Raw genomic sequence first — 26227 nt, 5'->3', positions numbered from 1 at the left:
AAACTTGACAATTCTGTACTTATAAATGCTCCTATCATATAAAATTTAATTGTGTTTCAAGGAAAACCAAGAAAGCGTAATAGCTGAGAAATTTTGCTCCTTAAATAGAAAAGTAAGCTTAAACATTGTTATGGAAAATTAATGCTTCTCATACACTTTAGTTCCTTTATTTTTAATTCTCTTGTAAGTTAAAACCAAACTTGTAAATTTTCCCTTCCCCAACAGAACAGAAATTTATAACAGACCATCTTATTTCTAAGAAAAGTATTTAAGCACGCTCAAAACAACTCTTTGCAGCTATGTGTAGATATTGCACTTACATTATGGACACAGGGAGCAGCCTTGTTTTGTCCTAAACTATTTGTTATCAGTTGAGTCCAGAACCGAACCAACAAGTATATTAAAAGCAGTAAGGAAAGAGAACAAAACCTGTGACTCAAAGATAAATGCTAGTCTAGGTTTATCTGAGAAACAATGAAATGCAGCTTTTGAGTCAGCTTTTCTCTCAACATAGAATTAACACTGGTAATGTTTCTGTTCTGTGACTGATGAAGCAACTGCCTCTTGGAAGTGTGATAGTTATGGGTGGCATCCCAGGTCCCCTCACCAAGCACCTTGAGAACTGTTTTCAGGTTTCCTAATGACATCAGCCTACCCTTGAGTGGAAGAAACAACAGGAGCAGGGCTTGGATGCAGACACCTAGAAAGGGCATATAAGGTGGGATAAAGCAGTACTTTCCCAGGATACTCTTCCATCTGCTAATAATGCTAAGGGACTCTGCGAGCCAAAAATGGTGTGTGTCTCTGGGAAATCTTCAGACTTCTGACATCAATGCTCCCTAAAAAAACCGAACCCCGAACGGCACATGCCCACCGTGGCTGATAAGCTCCAGGACCTGAACACTCTCCCCTGTGCTGTGGAAAGCTACCTCAGCTTCTCTGCTTGGAAGCTGCCCCTTCCCAGTTTTACCTGGTTTCCCCTCGAGAGTCACGGAGTGGGGGAGTCCTCGCTCACCCCTTACCCTCCTCTCACTCCCACCTCGGCGAGCACCGAGCCTGAAGGGGCAGCATTAAACACTCAGTCGCTCACAACACACACCTGGAAGTCAGGAGTTGCTGAGGGGAGCGAACCTCTCCTGCCTCCAGCATCTCTCTCACCCGCCTCGGTCCGGGAGGCAGGCCCGGAGGGGAGGGGGGTGGGAAGGGAACCCGCTTTTTCCTGCCACGGCAGCACACAGCGAATCCAGGGAAGACAGCGGGGCTACGGCGCTGCCCAGAGAGAGCGCAGGGGCAGCGGAAAGGGCTGAAGAGCTGTTCCAGGTACTCGCCGAGACCGCGCACGAAGCACCGCACGAACCGCGGCGGCAGCGAGCTCAGGCTGCCCGGACCGCCGAGCGCCCGCAACCCACCCGCGATGAGAGCGAAACACCAGCGTGGCGGGACCCCGACACCACTCCGCCCCAGGCTGTGCCCGAGGGGCTCCCCAAGCCCCCCGACGGCCGTGTAACCACGCCCGCAGCCCCTCACCTCCTCCTGTCCCGCCGGGGTGTCCCTCGCCGCCCCCGCCATGGCACCGCGCACATCCCACCCCGCCCGACACCTGCGCGCCCGGGGCGGGGCGGCCGAGGCAGAGCGGGCGGTGTGACCCTCCCCGACTCTCGCAGAGCCCGGAAGGTGCTGCTGGCGCTGTCACCTCGGACTGGGAGAGGGGATCCCTCGCCCCGCCGAGCCCCGACACCCTGCACCCTCCACGGGGCAGCTCCCGCAGCGCGGTGTTCCAGGACGGGGCACGGCGGAAGGTGCCGGGGCTGTTCTCAGCCACAGCCCAAAGATGCCAGCTCTGTCCCTTCCAAGAGATGCGCTGTTTCCCGATTCACGCGGATGTATGACCAACGCCGTCGTTTGTGAGTGGGACGGAGATCACGCAACACCCGCCCGCCCTGCGGGAAGAGTCGCTGCTAGTTCTCCCACTAGGAAGAATTTCTTCACAGAAAGGGTGATTAAATATTGGAATGGGCTTCCCAGGGAGGTTGTGGAGTCATAGTCCCTGGAGGTGTCTAAGGAAAGACTGGATGAGGCACTCAGTGCCATGGTCTAGTTGACAAGGTGATGTTCGGTCACAGGTTGGACTTGATCTCAGAGGTCTTTTCCAACCTAATTGATTCTGTGATTCTGCTGCCCTCCAGCCAATACCCTTATCAAGGCTGTAGGAGTTCAGCACCACCCTGCCCACAGGAAAGTGCTCTTGCAAGCACGCTCTGCACCAGAGGTAAAAAAATACAAATTGCATTTTGGAGTATGAATTCTTTCAACAGTGAGACAGCCTGAGAGAAGGTTTAATGAAGCCAACAAAGACAGGAGGACTTGTGACCTGCCTGTCTTGGGAAGATGACGACTAATCTATACGCACAGGGCTTTGTGGCTTGACTGATTCGAAGAGCTCTCTGCAGGGTCACCTTGTGAGTACTGGGCAGCCACCGCAAACCATGCCATAAAGTACTGACGTGCAAATCCTGTGCAGTCTCATTTCACAAGACTAATTATTGCAAATTTGCAAAATACTTAAAAAATAAGGCATTATTTTCTTAAAACCAGACCTCCAACAGAAAACTGAGATTACAGCCTTAACAGGCCTTGTTGAAACCTCTCTGGAGCTTCTGGGCTCCCAGGTGATCCTGAAAGGCTGAGGCCAGATGAGCTTCAAAACACAGACAGACTGCCCAGTACCAAGCTAGATACAAGGTATGTGTCTAACATTGAAATTCAGCATTTAGGTTCTCCATTTTCTCTTCACACATCATCCTTGTAACACACTAAATCTTTGTTACTTCCATTTGCACGTTTCTTCACAAAGGGAAAACCAACAGGGGAAAAAACAAAATTTCCCTTCTTTGTTCTTTTCTTGGTTATCTCAATTTTGCTGTAAATCATGTTAATGCACAGGCTTTACTCAAAACAGCAAAGGTTTGTGAAGAAACAATGAATAACTGATAGTACTTGTGTGTTTCACGAACTCTGGCATTGATCAAGCCAGTTTTACTGTTGTTTGACCAACGCACAATAGCTGTCTACAGCACAGAGCAAGAGATTAGGCTGTCCAGACACTACAGGTAGCTAATCAGTCTTTACAAGCTGACAAAAACCCAATTAGATTCAGGAGAGCCCTGTATTCACTCCAAAGATTTTCTCCAGGTTAGGAAATAAGTTATCCAATCACAGTTCATTGCCTTTTTTAAAGGCACTTTCTAATCTAACACAGGATTAGTGCAGTCAGCATCATTTTAGACTTTTCAAAGATTTGCTCTTTGTCATTTTGTAATTAGGATCATGACACTTTCAAACTGCAAATGCACACTCAAGTTCACCAAAGCTTTAGCCAGACACAGCTGATTTCAGTAAAGCACAATATACAGCAAGGGAGAACCCAGCTGTGCAATCTCTTAAAATGCTGGCACCAGACACGAATCAACATTGAAATACAAAATACTTTCCAAAGAACAGCAAGCAAAATGGGTTTACCTACAATTTGACACTCCCCCCCATCGATTTCAATCTGACACTAATTATTTCTTTGAACTTCTGTGCTACCAATGCTTGAATAGTACGCTGTTACTTTGACATTTCATGCACCTTTTAGATAAGAACTGAGCTCGCTATCAAGCACGTGTGGTTTTCTAACACTTATTTTTACATTAGGACAAATTCAAAACCACTGATTAATAAAATTCACTGTTCGGGAAGCTCTGAGAACTTAGGGTTGGATCTGAGTCTGTAGGTGGTTTGTCTTTACAGTTTTAGTAGTGGATTTGTCTGCACATTTCTTCCTGTTTTTCACATGGGTGGGGAGTCAGTGCAAGAGCCAAGAAAATTTAGTTCTACTACCTGCTACACAAACTCAAATGACACAGTAGCACATGAAGTTTACAGCACTGAAATAGTGAATTGCATGGTTTTCAGAGATTTGCTTTCTGAGAACACTGTGTGTTGACTTTGATTTCATTGTCCTCAAACACACCAGGAGAGATGCTGAGGCAAACCAGTTTTATATCCCTGGAAATGAAGTAAGTACACCCACAGTTTGAAGTCTCCCAATTTTCAGATAGAATACAAGTCACTCAATGAAGCAATTTTCTATTTAGAACAAAACCAGCAAAATCCCAAACCATCTTTCATTTAACCACGCAGAAGAAGTACAACCCCAACAATCATCCATTGTCTTAGGTAGCACAGATTAGTCAGCATCTACCAAAGGTCCTGAGATAAGTCTTACCTAGAGACTTTAGTTCCATTCACAAATCCACATGCTTAGTAAACACAGTACAAAATATTTAGTCTTTATGTTGATTTCTCTTTTAGGAAAACATGGAATAGTTGGCTACAATTTTTATGCCTCAAGTACATGAATAGCAAAATAAAAGATATGGGTGAAAATGGGGCAAGGGGGGGGGAGAAAAACCTCAGTTTTCAAATAAGGATTTTTAAGATCTTTGAAACTTGGCTATGTGTAATTAGTGTCTCAATCAGCTGGTCAGTTCAGGGCAGAGGCAGATAAAGAATACAAAAACAACTGTAAGCCACTACTCCTGTATGGCAGTGCCACAAAAGCAGAAGGTTTTGTGTGACAAAGCTAAAAGTGGATCTCTATGCTAATGAGCTAGGTAGTTTAACATCACCTGATCTGTAAGACACCCGTAGCAGCCCAGAAGAGGCAGAAACCACTTCAACCATTGGTAATAACAATTCCTTCAGAGCTTACTTTGAGGCACTTCATATGCAGTATGCACCAGACTACCTCATTTCTATCCTCTCACACATACACCTACCATCATGTACAGACTTGACAGAACATTATTACACTGCAGATCTTGTGATAAAAGTTAAATCCCAAAGATCCTGAAGATTTTCAAGTTAAGAGTCCAAATGTGAGCTTCCCTGCAGCATCTGTTGTCTAAAAGTTACTGTGAGAAGAATGCAACCTGCAGCAGTTTACACCACAATGTAAGTGAAATGCTTCAGTTTAGTCCAAAGTGCAAAAATAAATACTATTTTTCCCTAAAAGGTGCTATCAGTAGTAATTAAGTCTCAGAGAACTGTTCCACCTAAACCCACTCATTAAATAACTACGAAGCTTTTTATCTAAGTAAATTCTAAGGATGATCTGCTGTACAGTTACCTCTGCTATGTTATACAGCCAGGCTCTGACCACCAAGTCTAGCTGAAAATACTTATTACAGCAGATGATAGCACAGCACCCATACTGCTCTCTAAGAGCACAGTGCATGAGGATGTGAGGGCATCCACATATTGCTGGTTACATTTTTGGTTTTGCCTAGTTTCCCCTGCATCTAGTTTTTGGCCAGTTGAAAGCTAATTCGATCTTGTACTACTGACAGCATTTTTTTGCTCATTCTTGAGTTGTCCGTTAGGGGTAGCAGCAGTTTTATAGTCATTGTCAGGTGCTTTTATCACTAAGAGTCTGAAAGGTTCAGTTGTTTTCCGAAGTCTCTGAACAACAACAGCATTCTGCAACTTTGCTTCCTCCAGCGTGAGTGTCTCATCTTGCAGCTCTCGAAAGGGCAGGGAAGTCGTCAGTGTGAAGGGAACACTTCCCTCTGATCCTTGATACTTTGTTATGAAGTCTCTGACATGGCTTATTCTGAGAAGAAAATAAGAAAACTTGGCATTAGAGTTTTGGCACTGCAATCCCAACACAGACCATGTGCGCAAACACTCACAGCCACCACAGGATGAGAATGAGACACAACTTCATTTAATGCCTGATGGCACAGAATTGGAGGAATATAGATGGGGTAGTATCCTGAAATGCCTGATCCACTTGGGAGGCAAGGACTAAGGTTTGCATGCTCTAAGAGTACTCCCAAGGGAACAGGGATGAGCATCTTATTCTGAGCACTCAAATGCTTCACCATGGCTCAGACGGTATTTACACAAGCCTACCATTTCCTAACCAGCTGGTGGAGCTCTTACCTGAGGATTCTGTAGCCAAGAGCTAGGATAAAGATGCTTCCAGAGTGTGGTACATGTAGCAGAACTATAGTAAAAATCAAGAAGAAGGGTCTGCAAAAACTGTCTGGATAGCTGATACATTAACTAGGACCAAATATAGCCTCATCCTACCAAAGCAGGTGCAGTGGTGAATTCACTACAGATTTAAGTTGCCTATTAAGGTGTGAAGAACCTTGCAACAAGTGAGCAAGACAGAGGTTTCACTGCAGAACAATCAGGATTGACCAATTTAATTAGAAAATGAAGATGAGAGGATACATCTATCTCAATAAAATAAATGCAGTGTCAGTGTCCATTCCCCGGTCCTGAGACCAACTGGTAGACTCTGGCTACCGGCAACTTAACTTATCCTTCCTCCATCCCATTCACAGTGTAGCCCATGAGGTTTACTGCCTCCTGGGAATGGTCCATGACCTGAGCTAACATCTGAACCATGGCTAGATATCAACAGAGGAAGTTCTGGGCTGGCTTGGGGGAGAGCCATCCTAACAGTTTAGCAGCACATATGACCAAAGTGTTATGCCTCAGCCATACTCACTCACCAGGGCAGATTTGCCAGCATAATAAAAAACAATTCCTGTGCACACAGGCCTCCCTTAAGAGACATTGCTTGGTCTTATAAGCCTAGAGCCTGAAAAGCCTCAAGCAGGACTAAATTTTTGGTTGGACATTTACACGTGTCTACATGCATTATATCAGAGTTCACCGTGTTCCAAGAGCAACTCACAATTAGCCACCGGGTCTCTGCTCTAGACAGTCAGTTTTCCAGGCTCCATACCCAATACTCCAGGTTCACGCTAACTTAGCCAGTGCTCAAGAAGGCACACAGGGACAGCTCTGTGTGCTATTCCTACAGCTCTGCTCTGCTAGTTGCTACACTCTCATGTCTTGATTCCCCATATTGCAGTTCTACAGTGGTACCTCCACTTCTGCTCCAATCTTTCAGCAGAAATCAAGTCACATCTAAAGCAGCAGTTATTGTGGCACATACACATTCTATCTGCAAAAGGCTAGAAGTAATCAATTTACTCAGACACTACAACATATGTGCTACATGTTATTAATCTATAGTTTAGTTAACAAATAGTTGACTATATTCTGTGTCTCCACTGAAAAGGAGTGCTGTGTGTGCAATCATCACACTTAAGGATATGTACTCTAAAAGGATTTCCCTCTAGTTCTTATCGGGTCGTACACAAATACTGTATACAGCACAAACATGCTGGTCTTGTGGCAAGAGGGTATGTTATAATGGAATATTTATTGCATGCTACTTCAAAAAGAGCATTGCATCAGTAAGGCTGTTGTCCTGCTTATCTCAGATGTTTTTTTTCCTCTCAAAAGCATTTAGCAGCTGTTCAAACTGCTATTTTTCATGAAGACAGAAAGCTTCTAAATACACTTAAATGTGTGAAACCTGGATTAAGTTATTAAGCCCTCCAATTAAGTATTTATAATTAAAACAGCAATTGACCCTTCAGCAGTACATCATAACACTCTTTCAGTTCATACCTCAGGCCACTAACAGTAATAAATAAGTACAAGTCAAAGAAAAAACTACAGTCATTAACCTTCGACTGCTGAGCTTTTCTTCTGACCAGCCACAGACATATACAGCTTATCTTGACAGCAGCCTGGGTTGTATTAAATCTGTGATACCTTCAAATTGCTTCACAGAGAAGCATAGTCAACATATCCTTTACATGACATGACCACATAGTGCTGGAGTAATTTCTCAAATTACAGATTTGAGAAAGGTCTCTAAAGACAGTAGTTCTACAATTGAATGTTAAAAAGTGTTAATCCTACTTTCTCAAAGCTCCTGCATACATGTGCTGTGCTGACACCTTCTGTCATTATTCAATTTATAAGCTTCCTTGGGAACTGGATGTTTTACTAATTAATAATTAAACACACTGGGTGCATTCTATTCTGTCCATGTTGACACGCAGGAGATGAACCTCCCCTGCCCAGTGCACTGACTCTGGCCCTCCCCAGAGGTTTCTCTGGCTCAGTTCTAAGTCACATTCTCCAGCTTCCACCTGTGGTGCTGTCTATGCCCAATGACTAGCAGGCTTTTTACTAAGCCATTTGCTCCAGATGTAGTTGTTTTGGGAAATCTGTAATCTTAAAAGCTGTTTCCTCTAGTAATGAGCAATACCACCCTAACTTCCACTAACCTACAAAGAACTCCTACAGTTTCCTCAGATTTTCCTTTATGCTCAGTTATGAACTGACTACTAATATCAGTTCACATTCCTCTTATGCTCCTCTCTTCTCAACTAATAGATTTCTCAAAATTCAAAGGTTTTCTAGACACAGCAGTCCAACACTAAGTGAACTGAGGAGACAGATTATCCACAGAAATCAGAGACTTATGTGTACAGGCATAACACAAATAGTTCAGATGTAAATACATATGACAGTGCCAAAATACATCTTACCTGTGAGAAACATTGAATTTCTGAATGATCCTTTCCCCATCAGCTAACCAGATCTGGATGTTAGTGATAGGCTCCAAATCATTCAAGGGTACTAAAGGCAGGTGTCTTTTGTCATCAGGTCCTTGATGATCATCTCTCACTTTAGAGATTATCCTTGGAGTAGCACTGAAAAGAAAAGCCATGTGAGGTTATGGCTTCTGAATACGCATGTAAGCTTGAACCTCCCTCCAGACCTCTGCTTCTGGAGCTTTCTGCCCTGTACCAGGGTGCACTGATGACTTCTTATTTTAACAAATCTAGGAACACCAACATAAATACCATCTTTTTTTCAACTGCATGCCAATACTTTCATTTAAAGACTTCAACGTGCTAAAGAATTTCAGTTTGCTCATATTTAACATTTTTATAAGACTGAAGGATTAAATATGAATAGACAAGAGACAAAACAGTCTGAAGATGCTTCATGCATTTTTGTACTCTAATCACACAGGTGAAACTTTAAGGGGGTTGAGTACTGAATTTGCATACTCAAAGTTAATTTTCACTGTAATGTGATTACAGTAATTCAATTTAACTGAATGTTGTTAGTCTTGATTTAGACTCCAGCATCATCTATTTCAGCTTAGAAGAATTACTCATCTATCAGAGCAATTGACTTAATGTGAAAAATCCAGGCTGATGCACACAGCACTTGGATTTTATTTTTCTAAGGCACTTTCTACAGCCAACCCTCCCACAGGGGCAAAGACACACAAGATGACTTGACAGAATACAGGGACCTCAGTCCAAGACCATGATCTTAAAAATCAAACAACAAAAAAATTACATGCAAAAATTTTTATTCTGAAGAACTGTCTAGAGCTTAGTGCTTTCATGACTGAGCCTTTTCAGCATGTACTGTTTAAGTCATCGTCAGGGCTGATCCAATGGGCACATCCTCAGCTCCCGTGAGTATAACCAGATGTTTGCTTGCAGAGCAAGAGCAGTGACTTAAGGAGTCACCATTTCTCTTCTGGGCTCAGCTGTGGTCACTGACTACATGAACACTTAGCAGTGGTTTGCAGAAAAGCTTTCTCCTTGCACAGAAAATTGATCAGTTACAGTTTCTTGAGAGAGAACTGGGTAACTGATGGCCATAGAACAATAACTATACTGCACATCTGCTTTCTTATGTTCTTGTACCTGTCTTAGTTTAATCATAAAGCAGAAAAGTCTTAGCTAATTTATTATTAAAACAAAGATGGCTAACAACTTAATATATCCAGGCTAATAAAGTTAGAGTCTTGGGCTCAAGTTCTTAGTCTGAGGTATTTCAAAAACTCTTATTTCCCACTGCCTAGTTAAGTGCTGCCCTAACTTCTAGAATATCAACCAGTAGAGACACCTTCTATTTCTTCAACTGAAACTCAGCAAAAAGAATGAGGATCAAGAAATCTCATCCCCAAGTGAGTGGTAAGAGCTGTTCAGTGTGATTGGAGGCAGATAAGCGGCATTGACCTGTTTTGGATTACACAGAAATTAGCTGGGCCACAAGAACTTGGCACCAAGAGGCAGATCCGTAAAATATTCTGGTCTTCCAAGTACAGGTGACTTACTACCATCCACCTGCCTCACTATCTCACACCCAGCTTCTGTTCATGCTTGACCTCAGTACAGAAGAAGACTTAACTGCCCTCTAGATCAGGATGAAAAGCTTGAGTTGAGCACCAGCAAGACAATGTTAAACAGTCTTGTGAGCCGAGCAAAAAAAAAAAAATTTCAAGTCATACTTCAGTCCAACAATGATCAGCTTTTGCTGTCTGCTTGCTCAGTGGTGTTCAGTTCCCAGCTCAGACACTGCAGCACTCACGTGCACAGCAGAGGCTGCAGAGGTGCTCGGCTGTGCAGCTGCCTGTGTCTGGCCCAGCCTGGGCTGAACTACATCACTCACAGCTGTAGCTCAGAAAACTGTCTCCCATGGATACAGATTCTGGTGTGGTGTCATTCTCAAACCAGCTTCCCTCAAGGTCATATCTCAATTTGTGGTAGACACTGGAGATGATTCTTTCAATAGCAAGTGCGTGTGAAGCTAAAGCCAACACTTTATTGAAGCTGCAAGAGTCAGAAGAACTGTATTCATCAAGGTTTAAAGCATTTCTATATATAACAACTTTGCTCTTCAAGAACTGACAGATAAAGCCATCTAGTGGTGAGAGCTTTGACTAAAGTCACAAATTAAGAATCTAAGTCTCTTCTTAGGCTGACATTGAAGCACTGCCACTCCTTTTAAAGGCTTACTCCTTTTATAAGATTATCAAAAGAAGATGTAAACTAAAGATTGAAGAGATATAAGAGCATCCTGTCAATTTCCTGAAAAGAAAAAGCCCAGGAGTGAGGTAACATGACTTACCCTGACTGATGCTTAAGAAGCTTGACACACAGTGCTTTACCCTAATGAGGTTATAGAGCAAGCCCACTTTGATACAAGGGATTTCAGTCAATAGTTTAATTAACGTATTTCTGATGCAGTCCTAAAGATGCATTGATAAGCTCAACAGAGAAGTGCAGCTGTAAATCTAGTCATAATCTCAAACTATGAAATGCAGCTGAATGGTGATAGATAAAACATAATATATCCATTAGTTATACAGGTTTATAAGGTACATTGGAAAATTCTGGTAAGTCTCAGTTGTTTCTCCTGTAAAACAAAAAGTGGAAGATCAAGCTCATCTTAGCGGTATCAATATACTTATTTCTAGTTCTTCTAGTTTTCCTCCAACAAAAGTTTTAAAGAGCCAGCCAACAGACCAATTCATAATGGTTCATGCACCACAAAGTTCCTTCACCTAGGATCACTGGCAAAATAGACTAATGAAGTGTTTTTTTGATAAGCAGAAGTTTAGATAGGCAATAAGCTGAAATAAACTCTTCGGTCATTTGTCTCTCTCATTTCTAACTAATCACACAAATGCAACTGTGGAAAAGGAGTTCTATAGCTTAAAACTTGTTCCAGGTCTCAGCCAGCTCTACTCCATTAAGCTTTTCTGTTGCAAGTGTAGCATATACATGCAACGGACATTTATTAAGAGCAGGAACTGAGCACTAGTCTATGGAGTAGGAGCACTTATTGCTCATGTTTCCAACATCAGCAAAAATATTTACTTGTCTTTAAAGAACAGGCTCTGATAGCATAGCACAGAATAGACTAGAAGAGTAGAAAAAAAAAAAGAAATGCTAAGTAAGTTGTAGGATTCAATGTACAAGACTCAGTGCACAAGACCAGTCAACTGAAATTCACAGATTAGCATGTTTCCAAATCCTAACTTGCCTACTGGGAAGCAAGATCATTACTTGCTGTAGGCATGGCAGAGCAAAACAAGCAGCTGAACAACCTACCATTTAGCACTGGTTAGCAGCAGAAACCCAGCACACTGAGGATCTGTTTGGTTTTGCTACCTACATAAAATAAGGTTAAGTTCTTGACCCTTGTTTGCTCAGGATTTCAGTGCCACCAAAAGAGAGTCTTGCAGTGTCTCATCCATCTCTCAAGGGAAGGTTTTCCCTATTGACAGTATCTACTCAAGCATGGAGCAACTGAATTGACTGTGCTACTGGAACAGATGCAACTGATAAAACAGATACTTGCTTCTCTGAAGCCTGGAACCACTCATCCTTTACTGTTATCAGGCTCCAGTTCTGCACATTATCTTCTTCCCCTGCCGAGGTCATGTTTTCCCTTAGCACGAGCACGGGGCCGTAGCAGCCAAACCCTTCCCACTTAATTGACACAAGCTGCTCACCTAAGGTTTCACCACAGCCTACAACCCCAGCCTGCAGGTCACTCAGCAGTCCCACCTGTGGAGGATCCTGTAGGCTCCTGGTCACTGAAAGTGTCCTGTTCCCTAAGCTCAAGCCTGCTTTTATAGGCACGTAAATCTTTCATGACAAGAATATGCGAAGCAGATAATCTGGCTGGAGTAAAGAAAAATCATAGAGATCAAATACATGAACTCCTGGCCTGTCCCTCTACAACAGCTGGCCAAAATATAACACAGTTTGGTTGTAAATCAAGCACAGTTTTAGTACTGGCCTTAGTGGCTGACACTCTCCAACTACAAGAGAGACATGGAATAAAGAGGATCACTGTAACATGCTAAAATGCCTTAACTGCAACAAACGCATGATTAAATATGGAGCAATTTTAAGAGAACACAAAATAACCTCTAAATTCTTCAGTTTCCTTTATGGAATTGTCATACTCCCCTCTTCTCAAACATAAAGCTTTAAAAGAGATTCTTTTCTCTTAAGTCACAGAAGAGTGACAGCCTTTCAGCTGGAAACGCTTCTGCTAATACTGTGAGTTCAAACTAAGAAAGATACCAGCATCCTGTCTGCATTAACACAGCAACATGGCCAATTATCCCCCCAAGCTCCAGGTTTCATGGAAAGACACCAAGATCACTGCAGGATGGAGCATTCACCCTGTGAGCAGAGGCTGAGGAGAGGTGTTTGTTCAGCCTGTGGATGATGGTGGTGGTCATGGGGCACCTACAAACAGCCTGTCAGGGTCTGCAGGAGGCCATCAGGAGGAGGGGGCCAGGCTCTTCATGGAGGACAGAAATTCAAACAAGAGACATTCAGACTGGATATAAGGAAAAACTTCTTTCCTACAAAGACAGTCCAGCACTAGAGCAGGCTGTGCAGCTTTTCACTCTTGCAGGATTTCAAGACCCAATTGGACAACAGCCTGAGCAACCTCATCCGCCCCTGCATCTGGCCTTCTTTGAGCAGGAGTTTAGATTAGAAAATTCCAGAGGTCACTTCCAACCTGAATTATAATCCTTAACTAGGTACAGTTCCCTTCAACTACTCAGTCATAGAGCACGTCAGACTACTCACCTTCCTAATCTGTAACCGTGACCAGAAAAGGGATGAAACACTGGCTTTTTCGATGACAAGTACACCTTATCTTTTTTATCTTCCACTTTCACATCTACCTCCTCCTTATCAAAAACTTTTCGTAGCTCGAAAGGCAGTTCCCTTAAAAGAAAAAGAAGGCATGTCAGATAAAGAACAACTATACTGTTTTCAGTATACAAAATAGATTAATGATTAATACTTGTTCTATATTTAGCCTTTCAAGGATGATGCTTTAAAAAAAAAAAATCCCAAGAATTTACTAAGAGTTATGTTAAGTGCATGGCATACAAACAACTTGAAGTTCCTGAACTGCAAATTAACTAGAAATGGAACAATAAAAAAAAGTTTGTTGAATGATGTTCAAGTTTACTCAGCAGTTACCACTTTTAAGGCCAGGATGTGTAGGAAGTTGAGTATTGCCGCACATTGCTACAAAAAGGCTGAATTATTTTATCCCTATAGTAAAACAAAAAAAAAAGACAATTGGCTTTTAAAGACAAAGAACTGAGTTTAGACACAATGTGGTTAATTACAAAAAACCACAGCCTTTAAAAATTAGATCATCACTAATAGCCACACTCTTTAGTGCAATAACATCACCTTGGTGATGCTTTAATTGCATTAAGCAGAAAACAACAATGCCTTTGTCTATGAGCTCTGATGCAGACGGTACAATTTGGGGTGGAGGGGCTCAGCTGGCAGAGGGGCTGTACTAAGTGCTTTCTCTACCATCAATGATTATGCAGGAGCCATCCCATAATTAGCATCTTCGCAGGCAAACAGTGGAAGAAAGGTGGCAAACTTCTGATGAATGCACACAAAGAACACAAAGAGCTTTAAACAGTGCAGTTAATTGCTATTACAACTAACACAGATGACAGCCATAGAGGAGAAATAGTATAAAATCGGTATTTTTTCATAGGCTAGCAAAGTATGGAAAAGAAAAATACAATGGCTTAGTAATTTCACACAGTTGATAAGGAGTTATTGAATTTATATTATCCTCTCCATCTGTACGGGGTGAGAAAACAGACTACAAATTAAAGGTTCAAAATCACGTTGGTCTGTATGGGCAACCTGCTTTCTTAAAGCAACAACTGCAAACACTAGCAGAAATCAAGACAACGCGTTAACTTTTAACACAAGGATAAAGACAAGACACAGGGATAAACATAAGATTTCTGTGTACAGGCAAAATGACTGAAATAGCGAGTTTGTACTAGGAAAAATGTCTGAAACTTAAGACTGACCAGAGTTTCTTGATGTTACATGGACCATCTGTGCCCATTTAAGGCTTTGCACGAACAAAAAGAAAACAAAGACCATAAAACCAGAAATGCTCAACCACTTGTGCATTGAGTTCATTAGTCAAAATACCATTTGATCAGAAGCTCTTACTGGGCACTGATTTATTCTTTGTTTTGTTCTGCACCTGCTGTGCCCCCCACCAACACTGCCTTTTATCTATTCATCAGCAACTGCACGCTACTGCCACTTAAAGCTGTATTACACCTGTTGATGTTCCAACAGCCATTAGCACTGCAGGAACGAGACCAGCAGGGCCTGCGCTCCTACAGGGACACTGCAGTGCAGCAAAGCCAAGGAGCCATGTAAAAAACCTAGAGCATAAGCTAAGTGCTACCTGAAGCACATTAACTCAGGCTGGCTAAGAACACAAAACTTGCTTACCCCTTTTTAATGGAGTCCAAGAACTGCTGGTTTGCAACATCAGTGTAGCTCCGAAGTTCACTGTCATTTACCGTAAACCCGTTTTTCCAAAGTTTAATGATGACATCAACCTACAAAGTAAGGACGAGCCTCATTATAACGCTGATGTAAAAGCAGCTTGGTATACCCACAGTACCCTGTGATTATAAATCATCCACTCCATGGACTAAAAATACCGAGAGCAGGCTCACTGTAATCTGCCTTGGCCCCAGGCCAACAGGCACAGCAACTGCAAGGGGTAAGTGACATTTCTAAGGATCTTGTGTCAATCAGGGTTAGAAATAAACCTTCCCCCAGTCATTCTGCTTTCCCAGGTCAAGAACACTCCTTCAATTCAGAAAGGAGGAAAAAAATAAAAGAGCTGGACAATCCCAGCCAGCTGCAACTCCTCAAGAGCTAATTTGAGAGCACACATGCCTGGTGTTGGAACACCAACTGCCAAAATAGTCCAGTTGGGGATTTACCGGGGTAAAGCCTTGTTCTGGTCATTCAGGAAGATTTTCTCAAAGTAAAGGCATTGAGATAATGCATGCAGAAGCTTTTCACTCAGAAAATGAAGCAAGTCCCAGAAAATTTACTTTCACACAGTCATACATTTATGTTATCCTGGAATTCCTGGGTATATTTAAAACCTTGGTGTTAGGCGAATGGAAAAATAAATTCTCAGTGATTTGTTAACTTCGCCAGAAATCATCCACTACTCCAACTTGTAGCCTTCACACTGTTTACTAAAATCTCCCCAACTGTAACATGGATATATTTGGGACTGCATTTTCATATTTATGCACCATGCCATTTAAGGAAGCATTTGATTATCCAGGTCTGAATATTTCACATCCCTGAAATAACCTTGTCTTGACAGATAGTTGGCCACAGGTGAGGTATAGGAAGCAGATATGAATGCAGAATTCACCTCAGCTGGAAATTACTTTGAACTAGGCTTGATAGTACCTGACAATTTTATCTTTTTTTTTTCCTTTTTTGCATTTTGACTTGTTAGATGATTGCTACATAAATAAACAGGCATGTGCAAACTGCTGAATAAAATTCCTTCTCTTTCAGTTGGGTAGTCTGTCAAAAAAAGTTTACAGCACTCAGCAAGATTACATTCTTTCAAAAACTCTTGTGTCTTATAGCACCAATGCATGTGGAAGGAGTTCTAATTATGGGAAGGTTCCTTTACAGTGAGCCAGTATGCAAATTTAGCATGGGCTAATTATTCCACACCAATTTCCCATTTAGGCACAAGCAATGTCATGTAACACTATTTCAGAACTGTAATTTAACATACTGCTCCTGAAATTCCTTTTTTTCCCAGGCTCAGTTAGGAACTCATGAACATAATTTCCAGCAATGCCCACTCCACATTTCTTCGTGACATCTTTGTTCTACATGGCCTTTTCTCCCTCCCCTTAGCAGTCTTTCATGAGTAACAGAAAAACTTGAAAAGGACAGAATCACCAAGATACAAACCCACACTGAACATCCCACTACCACCATAATTGTATGAATAAGAGTAAAGGAAAAAATATGGGCTATGCCTCTGCATAAGAAGGCTGCAGCTCCTTAAATAACTTCTTATGTAATAGTAGTTGTCATTCCTTGGAACTTCTGCTCATGTCACTCTCCTTACTAATAAAGCAGAAGTGCATTAGCCAATGCCAGCATCAGTTCTAGAATGACACTAAACCCACTATAAATTAGTAAAAGCCAGTAGTACAGCAGCACAGGCCTGGCTGACTGAGAGATGAGAGGCTGTTCCTACAGCTCTCTGAATTCAGTGTGAATTTATTTACAAATGTACTGGATAAGACTGTTGGGCTTCTGGCATCTGTTTTCCAGAGTACCCCTGCAGTGCTGTTATGTTAAACAGGAGTATTTTTTCTTCACTGCCTACCTGATTCTGGACTGTAGTTGGGGGCACACACATAGCACCAACCTTCTGAGCTTCTTCAAACAGGTTATCTACAAAGTACTCACAGTTTTGTTCTGTACCATTCAAAATCTGATCGCTGGTTCCTGATTTACACACCCTGCAGAACAAAGACACAAGTAAAAATGACTCCTCGGAGGATGCATTAGAGGATAAGCAGGTACCCCAGAAGCTCAGTACTAAAAGGTGCAGAAGGCTCACTCCCCTCCACCCAGCTTACTTGGCTGTTACAAAACATCAGGTCAACTTTGTGTTGTGTATTTTCTATAAACTTCTTCTCAGTCTCTTAATTGCTACTATTTGCACTTTAGAAGCAAAGTTAAAGAATGACAATAGAAAAGGTGAATTCATCTGTGCAAAACTTCTAAACTTGATATCAGAACAAGTAATGCAAGTTAGGTGATTCATACTTCTAATTCAAACCATCCAACATTTAACTGCACACCAATGAAGGGCCTTCCTCAAAGCATTTCCATGATATAGGCTTAGGTTCCTCTGCCACAGGTTTTAAAATACATATACAAGAAAACTGCCCTAGGATTTACTCCCCCACCCCCACTTGACCCTGCCCATTCCCAGCACCACCATCACTGTCTTGGAAAGTGCATTAGAGAAAGTCAAGTGACTCAACACCACTGGAGCACACTGAAGAAATACAATAGAAGCCTTCAACACTGTGGAGACTGCCAGGGTATTAAAAAAGATGCATCAACCACATCTTTTTATAGAACACTGTATATGTGACAGCTGTTTCTGTTAAATTTTCGCCAATCAAAATGCAGAAATATGCAACCTGAATGAATGATTATCTTTCAGTATAGGTTCTTTGCATAGTAAGAGGATTATGCAGCTTTTAGTAAACATTGCAGGAGTTATTCCTATTGGAGATTCAGAAAAGTCTATTTTAAGCAATTCAGGAAAAAAATCCCAGCTCTTGAAAAATACCCAGTTTCACATAAAACTCTGCATTGAATTCAGAAGCAGCAATGCTTACTGGCATGGTAATTTGATACATTTGCATAAAAAGGAATTGTTTGCAGTGCATCTATGCCACACTAAGAATCCCTACAGATTAACATCTTTAAACAAAAGAAAATCTCAACAACATTAAAGAAGAAATTTCAAAAGTATGCTGTCCCCATTAGTTTTCTAACAGAACAAAAGAAACTTGAAGCATTAATGTAGGTATTCACTACACTTTACCACAGAAACAGAACTGGAAAACCAAACACCTCCACATCAAACGTAGAGCTGCACAGTGAGTTAGCAATTTGTAAGGCTGCCTTGCTTTTTTAAATAAAAATATTTACAGAGCTTCTTGCATCTAAGAAACATTTCAGGTATGTGAGGAATCTTTCAGCAAAATGATAGCATTTTTTTTGAAACCTTCAGTACATGTGGAGTAAGTGGATAGAGAAAAAATATTAAATTTTAGAATTTAACAAAGTTTGAAAGGTCATAACAGGACACACGGACAGCAATGGGAAAGGAAGGGGGGGAAATAGGGAGGGGAGAACTGGCACCTACCATTCTTTCTTTACAGTTTGGATATTGTCCATGTCTTTCATTCTGGTGCGCCACCTAATTATGGAAAGAAGACTGTTTAAAACCAAACCAAACCAAAATAAAATGCCCAGCACACTTTCCCTCCTTTTGTAGCTGAAACACTACATTTTTTCCTGTGCAGATAATACATTTAACCAGAAACCTCAACCTCCCCCCCCACCAAGTCTCCAGATGGTTCTTTGTTTTCCTGCAGTTTCTAATTTAATGACACATGAACCACGCATCTGTTCCAGACGTTCAGAAGCAAGGTTACTTTCTCATAAACCTACAAGATACATTCCACAATAATAACACTGTGGATTGAAAATACATGCCCATACTTATGCAAGGCGAGGAAAAAACATCACACTCCTTCTCTGATCGACATGGTTTAAACTCCCCTGATTTTCCACAGCACTATGAGATGGTTGCAGAAAAACTGCACTGCCACTGCAGGCATTCAGTGACCTTCACCTTAACTGTGCATTACTGAAAGGGGCAAGATTTGTCAGGCTCCCCTTCCTACCTTACCTCAACATACTGGTGCAGCACCTCAGAAACAGTGAATTATCATTTCTGGTCTACCATTTAGCTGGCAAGCAAATCCTGGATTTGCAAGTACTAAATATACTACAGGATTAGTCTGCTGAGTCAAAAGAAATGAAGAATCCCATACTGATCTCATTATAGGTGCTCATTCTTGAGCTCTCTGAAAAAAGTTACAGAAGTCACAAAAAGCCAGAAACTGCTAAAAAATCCTTTAAAAAAAAAAACCACTCTGAAATTGTGCAACAGCCCCCCCCCCCGAAAACAGAAATTTTAAGTTGCAACTGTGTTCAAAGAGTTATTCCCGAAGACCACTGGGTACAGGTTACACAGATGATGTTCTCCTCCTGCAGGTCTGGGACTCAGTCATGACACTGTGTGTGGCTTTTAGAGAGCATCAAACTAAGCAGTGACAGCCATCATAATCCTGAAAAAAGTAGCATGCACAGCAAGACTAATATAAATTTTAAGTGGTCTTGACATCTAATTTAACAAGACAGAGAGGTTAGGGCAAAACAACATGCAGCACTGACCAAGAAAAAGAAAACCTACATCCAGTTATTCAGTACTAATTCATATTCCTCCAGTTTTAATATTGGTATTCTTTCATCTTTAAAGTTAAATCCTTGTGAGACACATTATGTAGAAAAGTACATAAGCCTTCAGAAAACCCCTATAACGACCAAAAAATTTGGTCAATATGCACATCACAGGTTTGAAAGGTAAGACAGCCTTAAATTTAACTGATGCTATTATGTATTAGGTCAAAACAGCATACTTTGCTCACCTTTGATGTGTCACACAAGATCAGGGTCAGTCTTCTTTTTTTTCCCTTCCTACAAATGTTCTGCCAGAGCACTGTATCTACCAGGCAAGCTTGTGCTGGTACATGATGACCTTATATGCATATCTGATCGTTGTTCTTGGAACTCTGTACTGCATTTGTTAAAAAAGAACTCTCGGTATGAAGTAAGCAGAGTGAAAGCAAAGTGCTTAAAAAGTATAATTTTTTCAAACTTCTCTCAAATTCAGCTTTAACACACTCCAGCACAAAGTATTTTTTTGTGTTTAGTCCAACGTAATTTTTTGTAGTTTGTGTTAATGTGTTTATCTTCTATACTCTTTCACTCCAGTGGGCTACTCCCCAAAGCAACAAGAGCCACCTCCTGCCATCTGCTTTTGTTGATTCTCTGTAACTTGTCATCAGAGCTGTTAAAAAGAGACAGACACAATGAAGCAGCTCTTCAAATTAGCTCTTTGGCTACATTAGCCTGGCCTCAAATGTGCGTGAATGTTATTCAAAACTGGTCAGCTGTGAAAACTGCTGTTCCTTCTAAAGTACAACAGCAATTATACTTGGAAGAAATGTTTGCATCAATCCCTCAAGGTGAAGAAATCATCCTATATAGCATACTGTTTATTATGACCAAAATGGCAATCAGAACGCGCTGCAAGCACTTCAGCTCAGCACGTCAACCCAACCAACACAAACCACCTCTCCCACCAACTTGTGACAGGCATCCCTAGTTGCCACTTAAAATATTAAGAATTTTGCTACTTATTTTTTGCATCAGTGACAAGAAGTACCTCAGAACCGAACCTAAACTAAATTTAAAACACGGGAAGAAGCTGCAGTTGCCAGCAGCCCACCACAGCTACATCTAGTAACTGGGGTAGGACACTCCTGGCCCTTCCACACAGCCCTAGGGGGTCTCCAGCCCTGTGACCAGCCCCACTGGGATGGGCCACTGACCCAGTGTGGCTTCACAGCCAGAGCTTCCTAAGAGGCAGCCCTCAAGAGATGTATTCGTTTTGGCAAATAACTCTGAGGTTAATACAGCTGAGCCCACACTTCCAGTCATTTTATTGCAAGAAAAACAAACCAGAAACTACCTGTGATGCTTCCCTGGCTGTGAAGGGCAGAAATACCCATACAAGCACACGCAGCCCTCTCCCCTGACAGCCTGCCTGACAAACTTTGGCAGAACAAGCTCCTTGAGTGGAGAGCTGCTCCCAGCACAGCACTGTCTATCTCTGCACCACACTGAAATCACGGCTGAAAACTGCTCTGTACCGTGCCACAGAGAGACAGGAAGCTCCAGGGAAATGGCAACTGCAAATTAACAGCGAGATGAACATCAAAGCTAATGGCCTGAATGTGACTGATGTGCTCAGGTACAAACCACAGCATTCACGCTTCCTCTCCAGCTGGCTAGAGGAGCTGTGCACTGGGAAAGAAACCTGTCCCCTCTCTTGATGTCCAGGTGTTAAAAAGATAAGTTACTTGTCTGTAGAATTGCCCTGTTAAGGCTTAGGACTTGACATGCTTCAATGATCTCAGACCCAAGGAGTGGTTAACTAAGCTTCGGGAGAAGGATGTACTGATAGTGGACACAAAGAAGGCAGAGTTTATGGGCCACAAGGACATTATGCAGAACACCCAAGATAAGGAAGAAACTAACAAAGCCAACTCAGCAACTGTGCTGGAATCAGCTCCAACTGGGTAAAAGGTAATAGGTAATTTAGGCAGAGGGATATCGTGACCACCAACTCAAGAAACCCACTAACCCAAAAGAAGAGAAAGACTGAGCATGCAGACTAATAAACATAAGCAGCAAGACAATCATTTAACCAATAAAAGATAGTACACTCAATAATAAGAGAACTATATAACTTGTAGCAAAGGAACGTTAATACCTCTGTTTGCTAAAACGTATAAATAGTGAAAAGTTTTGACAGTCGTGGCGCTGGTTTTGCGGATTTGCCACCCAGTCCCCCTTTCTGCGCAGAACCGCAAATAAATCAAATACCTCGGCTCTGTAAAGGGACTGGCCTCTCGCACTCTGGGTGAAAGACTCTATTTTGGGACAACACCGCGGCTGCCAGCAGCTGAACTCCCCCGCACCCCCAAGCCAGGCCGGGCGGACGCTCCGCGCCTCCCGCCAGCGCCGGTGCCCAAACCCGCCCTGCCCATCGCAGCCCCCGCCCGGCGGGCGGACAGGAGGTATTTTTAGGCGATGAGGCAATACCGCGGTAGCGACGCAGAGGCGGAACGCCCAGTGCGCCCGAGAGGGGCAGGGCAGGGACCCCCCCGGGGAACGCTCCCGCCGCCGCCCCGCGCGGGACGCGGCCGGTCCGGAGCGGGGCGAAGTCTCCGGGCAGAGTCTGCGGGAAGGTTCGGGAGGCTCAGCCCGCCCGCCCCCGGGGCGGCCACAGGGGAAGCCCAAGCGCCAGCGGGAGCCGAGGAAGCGGCGGCTCTGCGGGACGCGCTCCCCCAGCCCGGCCTGTCCTATCCTGTCCCCGCAGCGACTCACCCGCCCGTCCCGCAGCGCCCGTCCCAGCACCGCCCGCCCGCCGCGGAACTCCCGGTGTCCCGCGCAGAGCGGCGCAGGCGCGGCGGCTCCGGGCGGGGCGGGCACAGCTCAGCTCAGCTCCGCCCCGGCACCGGCCCCGCGGGGAGTGCCGGGCTGTCCCTATGGATCCGCACCTGCTGCGCGGGGAGTCGCGGCGTCCCCTGGGGCTGCGCTGTCCTGCGGGGAGAGGCGGGGGCTGGCAGGGCCTATGGCCCGAACGGGCCGGACTCCCCGCGCCGCTGCGGCGGTGCCCGGGCAGGACCTGGCGCAGCACCGGTATAGATACAGATACATAGAGAGATAAACCTCTGTGCCTGGCCTGCGGCTGCCAAGGCAGCTCTGTCCCGACAACAAAGTCCGTGTGTCCCTCTGTCACACACCCACAATCGCGGGGGATGGTCTCGGTGTCCGGGCGCCCTCAGCGGCCCCCGCGCTTTGTCCGAGCAGCCGCACGCGCGGCCCTTTGGAGAGCGGGAGTGTCTCGTTGTGCGGCGGGCGCTAATTAAGGGCGAGTGTTGACATACGAGAAAGAGGAGCTCAGCCAAGGCCTCGCACCGAGGACAAAAGAGCGGCGCGGTGGCTGGGAAGCAGAGACCCCCGAGGGTGAATCAGACTTGGGAAAATGGGATGGAATCCTTAGGGAAGCAGGAAGGATTTAGCAGAGTTCCCTGCGCTGTGCTGGGCCTTGGAGAAGCCGCTCTCTGCGGGACGGTGGTGCTAGGAGCTATCCAAGGGCAGCCAGCACCTGGAAAAACACGGAGCAGAGTGAATGCATCGCCTGCACCTGCATGCTGTTTAATAAGGGTTGGGGTTTTCAGCCCCCAATAATTAGCGATGCACTATAAAACATTTAAAATTAACCTAAATTGAACAGCCACAACTAGCTAATTCACAGTAATTAATGGGAAATCCACTGCGAATTTGCAAGTGCGATCAAAGGTAATTCTAAAAGCAGAGGTAATACTTCATTGAGTGTCGTCCTCACGTGGGACACGTTTCTGCAACCCCTTAATCACAACAATTAAAATCACATCGTTCAGAAACGTTAAAATAAGATGCTTAGTCTCAAAGTTCAGTGACGGTGAGTAACAGAAGTAGAATCTGACACTTGACAGCTATAATTTCTTCATCTTTGTAATGTACGTCACAACGCACTAAACCTTTTGAAGGCAGTTTGGATTAATCGTTAAGTTTTAACTGGATGAGTTATAATTACAGCTCCTACCTCTGAATCTTCAGGGAAAATAGTAAGAAATTTGGCTTTTGTTTTGGTGTAAAATACGTAGTCTTATATTTCAAAATATGGATTGCTGAGATTCTCTTCTCCCTGGTTTTGTATAATGCTTAAAATACTTTGACATTTTTGAATAGAAGGCACTTGTTTGTTACAAGGGTTACCGATTCCATTAAATGAAGTTTTATATATTTAGAACTTAAGCCATGAATATTGTAGCACTGCTGAAAAGTTCAAGGAATTAACAAAACCCTAGCTAAAACATCTGAGGGTTGTTTTGCAATGCTGGACTGTTTTATATTTTCTTTCAATATTTTAAGTACACTAACTCCATTTCATTAAACACAAAAATTCAGTAATGTATTTAACCCTTCCCTGGGGGCCGTTTCTGCAACAATTTTGCAGACCCAAAGGTAAGCATAGGAGGCAAGATTGGACTTACCTGGTGTAATGGTGGAGGCGTCCCAGCTGCAATCACATATTGATTTAGAAGATTAGGTCTATTACTGGAAATCAGGATACAGCTGGAGACACACTGACCTACTACAATAGTAACTGGTGTCCTAGTGAATTCAGTGGTTTCTTAAAAGCTCTTATAAGTACAGCTGTTCTCCCTCATGACTGAAACTATTGAGAAAGCATATGAGTAAGAAAAATCTTAAGATCTTCAACACTCATATAATGTAAAAAATAATTTTTTCTTAAAAGCTGGAAATTTTCAAGAGTGTTGTTGCAATCAAGACATCACTGAAATCCTTTTAGGCTCTGTGCATTTCATACAGCTTATTCTCTGGCAGTACACGAGATGAACAGAAGCAAATGGTCCTTTTCTTACCGTGTGGTGAATAGAAGCAAACAGCCCAGACTGTGTCTGCTGAAAAACCTCTAACAGGGTATTCATGAGATGAATACAACCATCTCATGCCCCCTTTGTCAGGAGAGATCAGATGCACTGGTGTGGAAGATAGTGACAACCCCTGAACTTGTTTTATAACGTAGGAGTGAATCTCAGTGTTGACAAAGTAAAGCAGGGTTTTAGCTGCCACTGCCTGTGCCATCAAGGTCATGGAAGAACCAGCACACACAGGGTGTCTAAAAACAAGCAGAAAATTAATTTTGAAGGGATATTTTTAAACCATATATTTAACAAGGTTAACCCGTGCCAGAGGACACCGTCACCTACCTATAATTAAACATCAGCACATCAGCTGTATTGATTGACCTTAACTTGAGATAGCAGTTGTTGCCTGAAGCCTTTTGTAAGTGTGTGAACACAGAGCTGGAACAGACTGGGAGGGAACTGGGACTGCAAAATAAATGGGAGAACAGGATCTGGTTATTCTGTACTTGGCTATTCCACTGACAAAGACAGCACATTCCTCTGCACAGTGTCCTTTTCCTACATATTCCTTGAAGGAATGTTAAACCGTCTAGGCTACCACATGGGGAGAAATAGCTTAAGGAACCAATGTTTTGGGGAAGTCAGCTGTGCAGTGGAAAAGCGAGTCATTGGAGACGTTGGGTGAATCAGCAATCATGATGAGGGTGTTACCCTTATAAATTGGAAGGAGTATCCACACATATTGCTGGACACTGGTACTGTAAATCCACAAGAAAAGTGAATATAGCTTCAATTTTAAAAGTAGTGTAGAAAGCATAAAACCATGAAAAAGTCAAGGCAGCCTGAGCAAGTGTTTGCACCAGATAACACACATTTGGAAATAACATATCATGTGAATTCTCAAAGACACTCTTAAGTGAAACTACAATGATGGTATGGTAGTGTAGTTTATGAGCTCGTTCTTGGATCTGTAACAAGGAAACATACTTCGAAAGCTAAGATTGTGTGTGAGGACTAGGGAGATTTATGAGCCAATAATGTTTCTGATGGACTTGCCATGTGATCCTAATCAGGCCATTCTGCATTCTTATGGTGCTAAAGCTTATCTACACATGTGTTCATAAATGCCTATTTTTATTGTAAGCATTTTAGGACAGAGTCTGGTTTTTACTACAAAGCTATACATCACCCAGCAGAGTAACAGGCTGGCGGTGCTACTTTCATATGATTAATGATTATAAGCACCAAAGTGAGATGATTTGCCATTTTTGTCCAAGATGGAAGTAATTTACAGCCTGGATGATAGTGAAAAACAGACCCTGCAGATGCTTGGCTGCAATATCATCAGCCTGTGAGTTTCACACAATTATTATTATTAGAAAAACTATCCACTGTAACCTTAGCTCAATGGGAAAAATGTTATGAAAGCTAATGGCCAGATGTGATGGGAAGATAATTTCGAAATATTAGGAAGTAAGTTTTACCACTCCCATTTAATGTTATCTAAGAAACCTACTCTCTGATCCCGCTTCAAGTTACACTGATGTTATCTAGTGTGGAAAACAATCTTCAGATAACTGTGCTGATAATGGGGATGGACATTAGCTATTTAATTCTAAAACATAACTCTTATCCATTTTTAAATGACAACGGTAGTCTTCAAATAATGAGACATCT

General features: G+C 42.8%; 1 protein-coding gene across 4 annotated transcripts; it reads right to left on the bottom strand.

Annotated features, from left to right (window-relative positions):
- Window positions 1-4027: 4027 nt before the first annotated feature.
- On the bottom strand, window positions 4028-22578 carry UBXN2A (UBX domain protein 2A). Of its 4 annotated transcripts, none has more exons than XM_064650647.1 (7): window positions 22437-22578; window positions 18559-18612; window positions 16996-17131; window positions 15060-15169; window positions 13350-13490; window positions 8472-8636; window positions 4028-5656 (listed from the first exon to the last, which is right to left on the bottom strand). In XM_064650647.1, the coding sequence occupies exons 2-7, from the start codon at window positions 18597-18599 to the stop codon at window positions 5368-5370; spliced, it is 882 nt and encodes a 293-aa protein (XP_064506717.1). In that variant the 5' UTR covers window positions 18600-18612; window positions 22437-22578; the 3' UTR covers window positions 4028-5367. The 4 variants fall into 4 exon arrangements, with proteins under 4 accessions (XP_064506717.1, XP_064506718.1, XP_064506716.1 ...); XM_064650648.1 differs by having other exon boundaries at window positions 17079-17131; window positions 22437-22534; XM_064650646.1 differs by lacking the exon at window positions 22437-22578 and adding an exon at window positions 21933-22056.
- Between the last annotated feature and the right edge of the window lie 3649 nt (window positions 22579-26227).

This window comes from Pseudopipra pipra, chromosome 3 (genome assembly GCF_036250125.1).
Source record: "Pseudopipra pipra isolate bDixPip1 chromosome 3, bDixPip1.hap1, whole genome shotgun sequence".
Lineage (NCBI taxonomy): Eukaryota > Metazoa > Chordata > Aves > Passeriformes > Pipridae > Pseudopipra > Pseudopipra pipra.
This window is presented reverse-complemented; position numbering and strand designations above follow the sequence as displayed.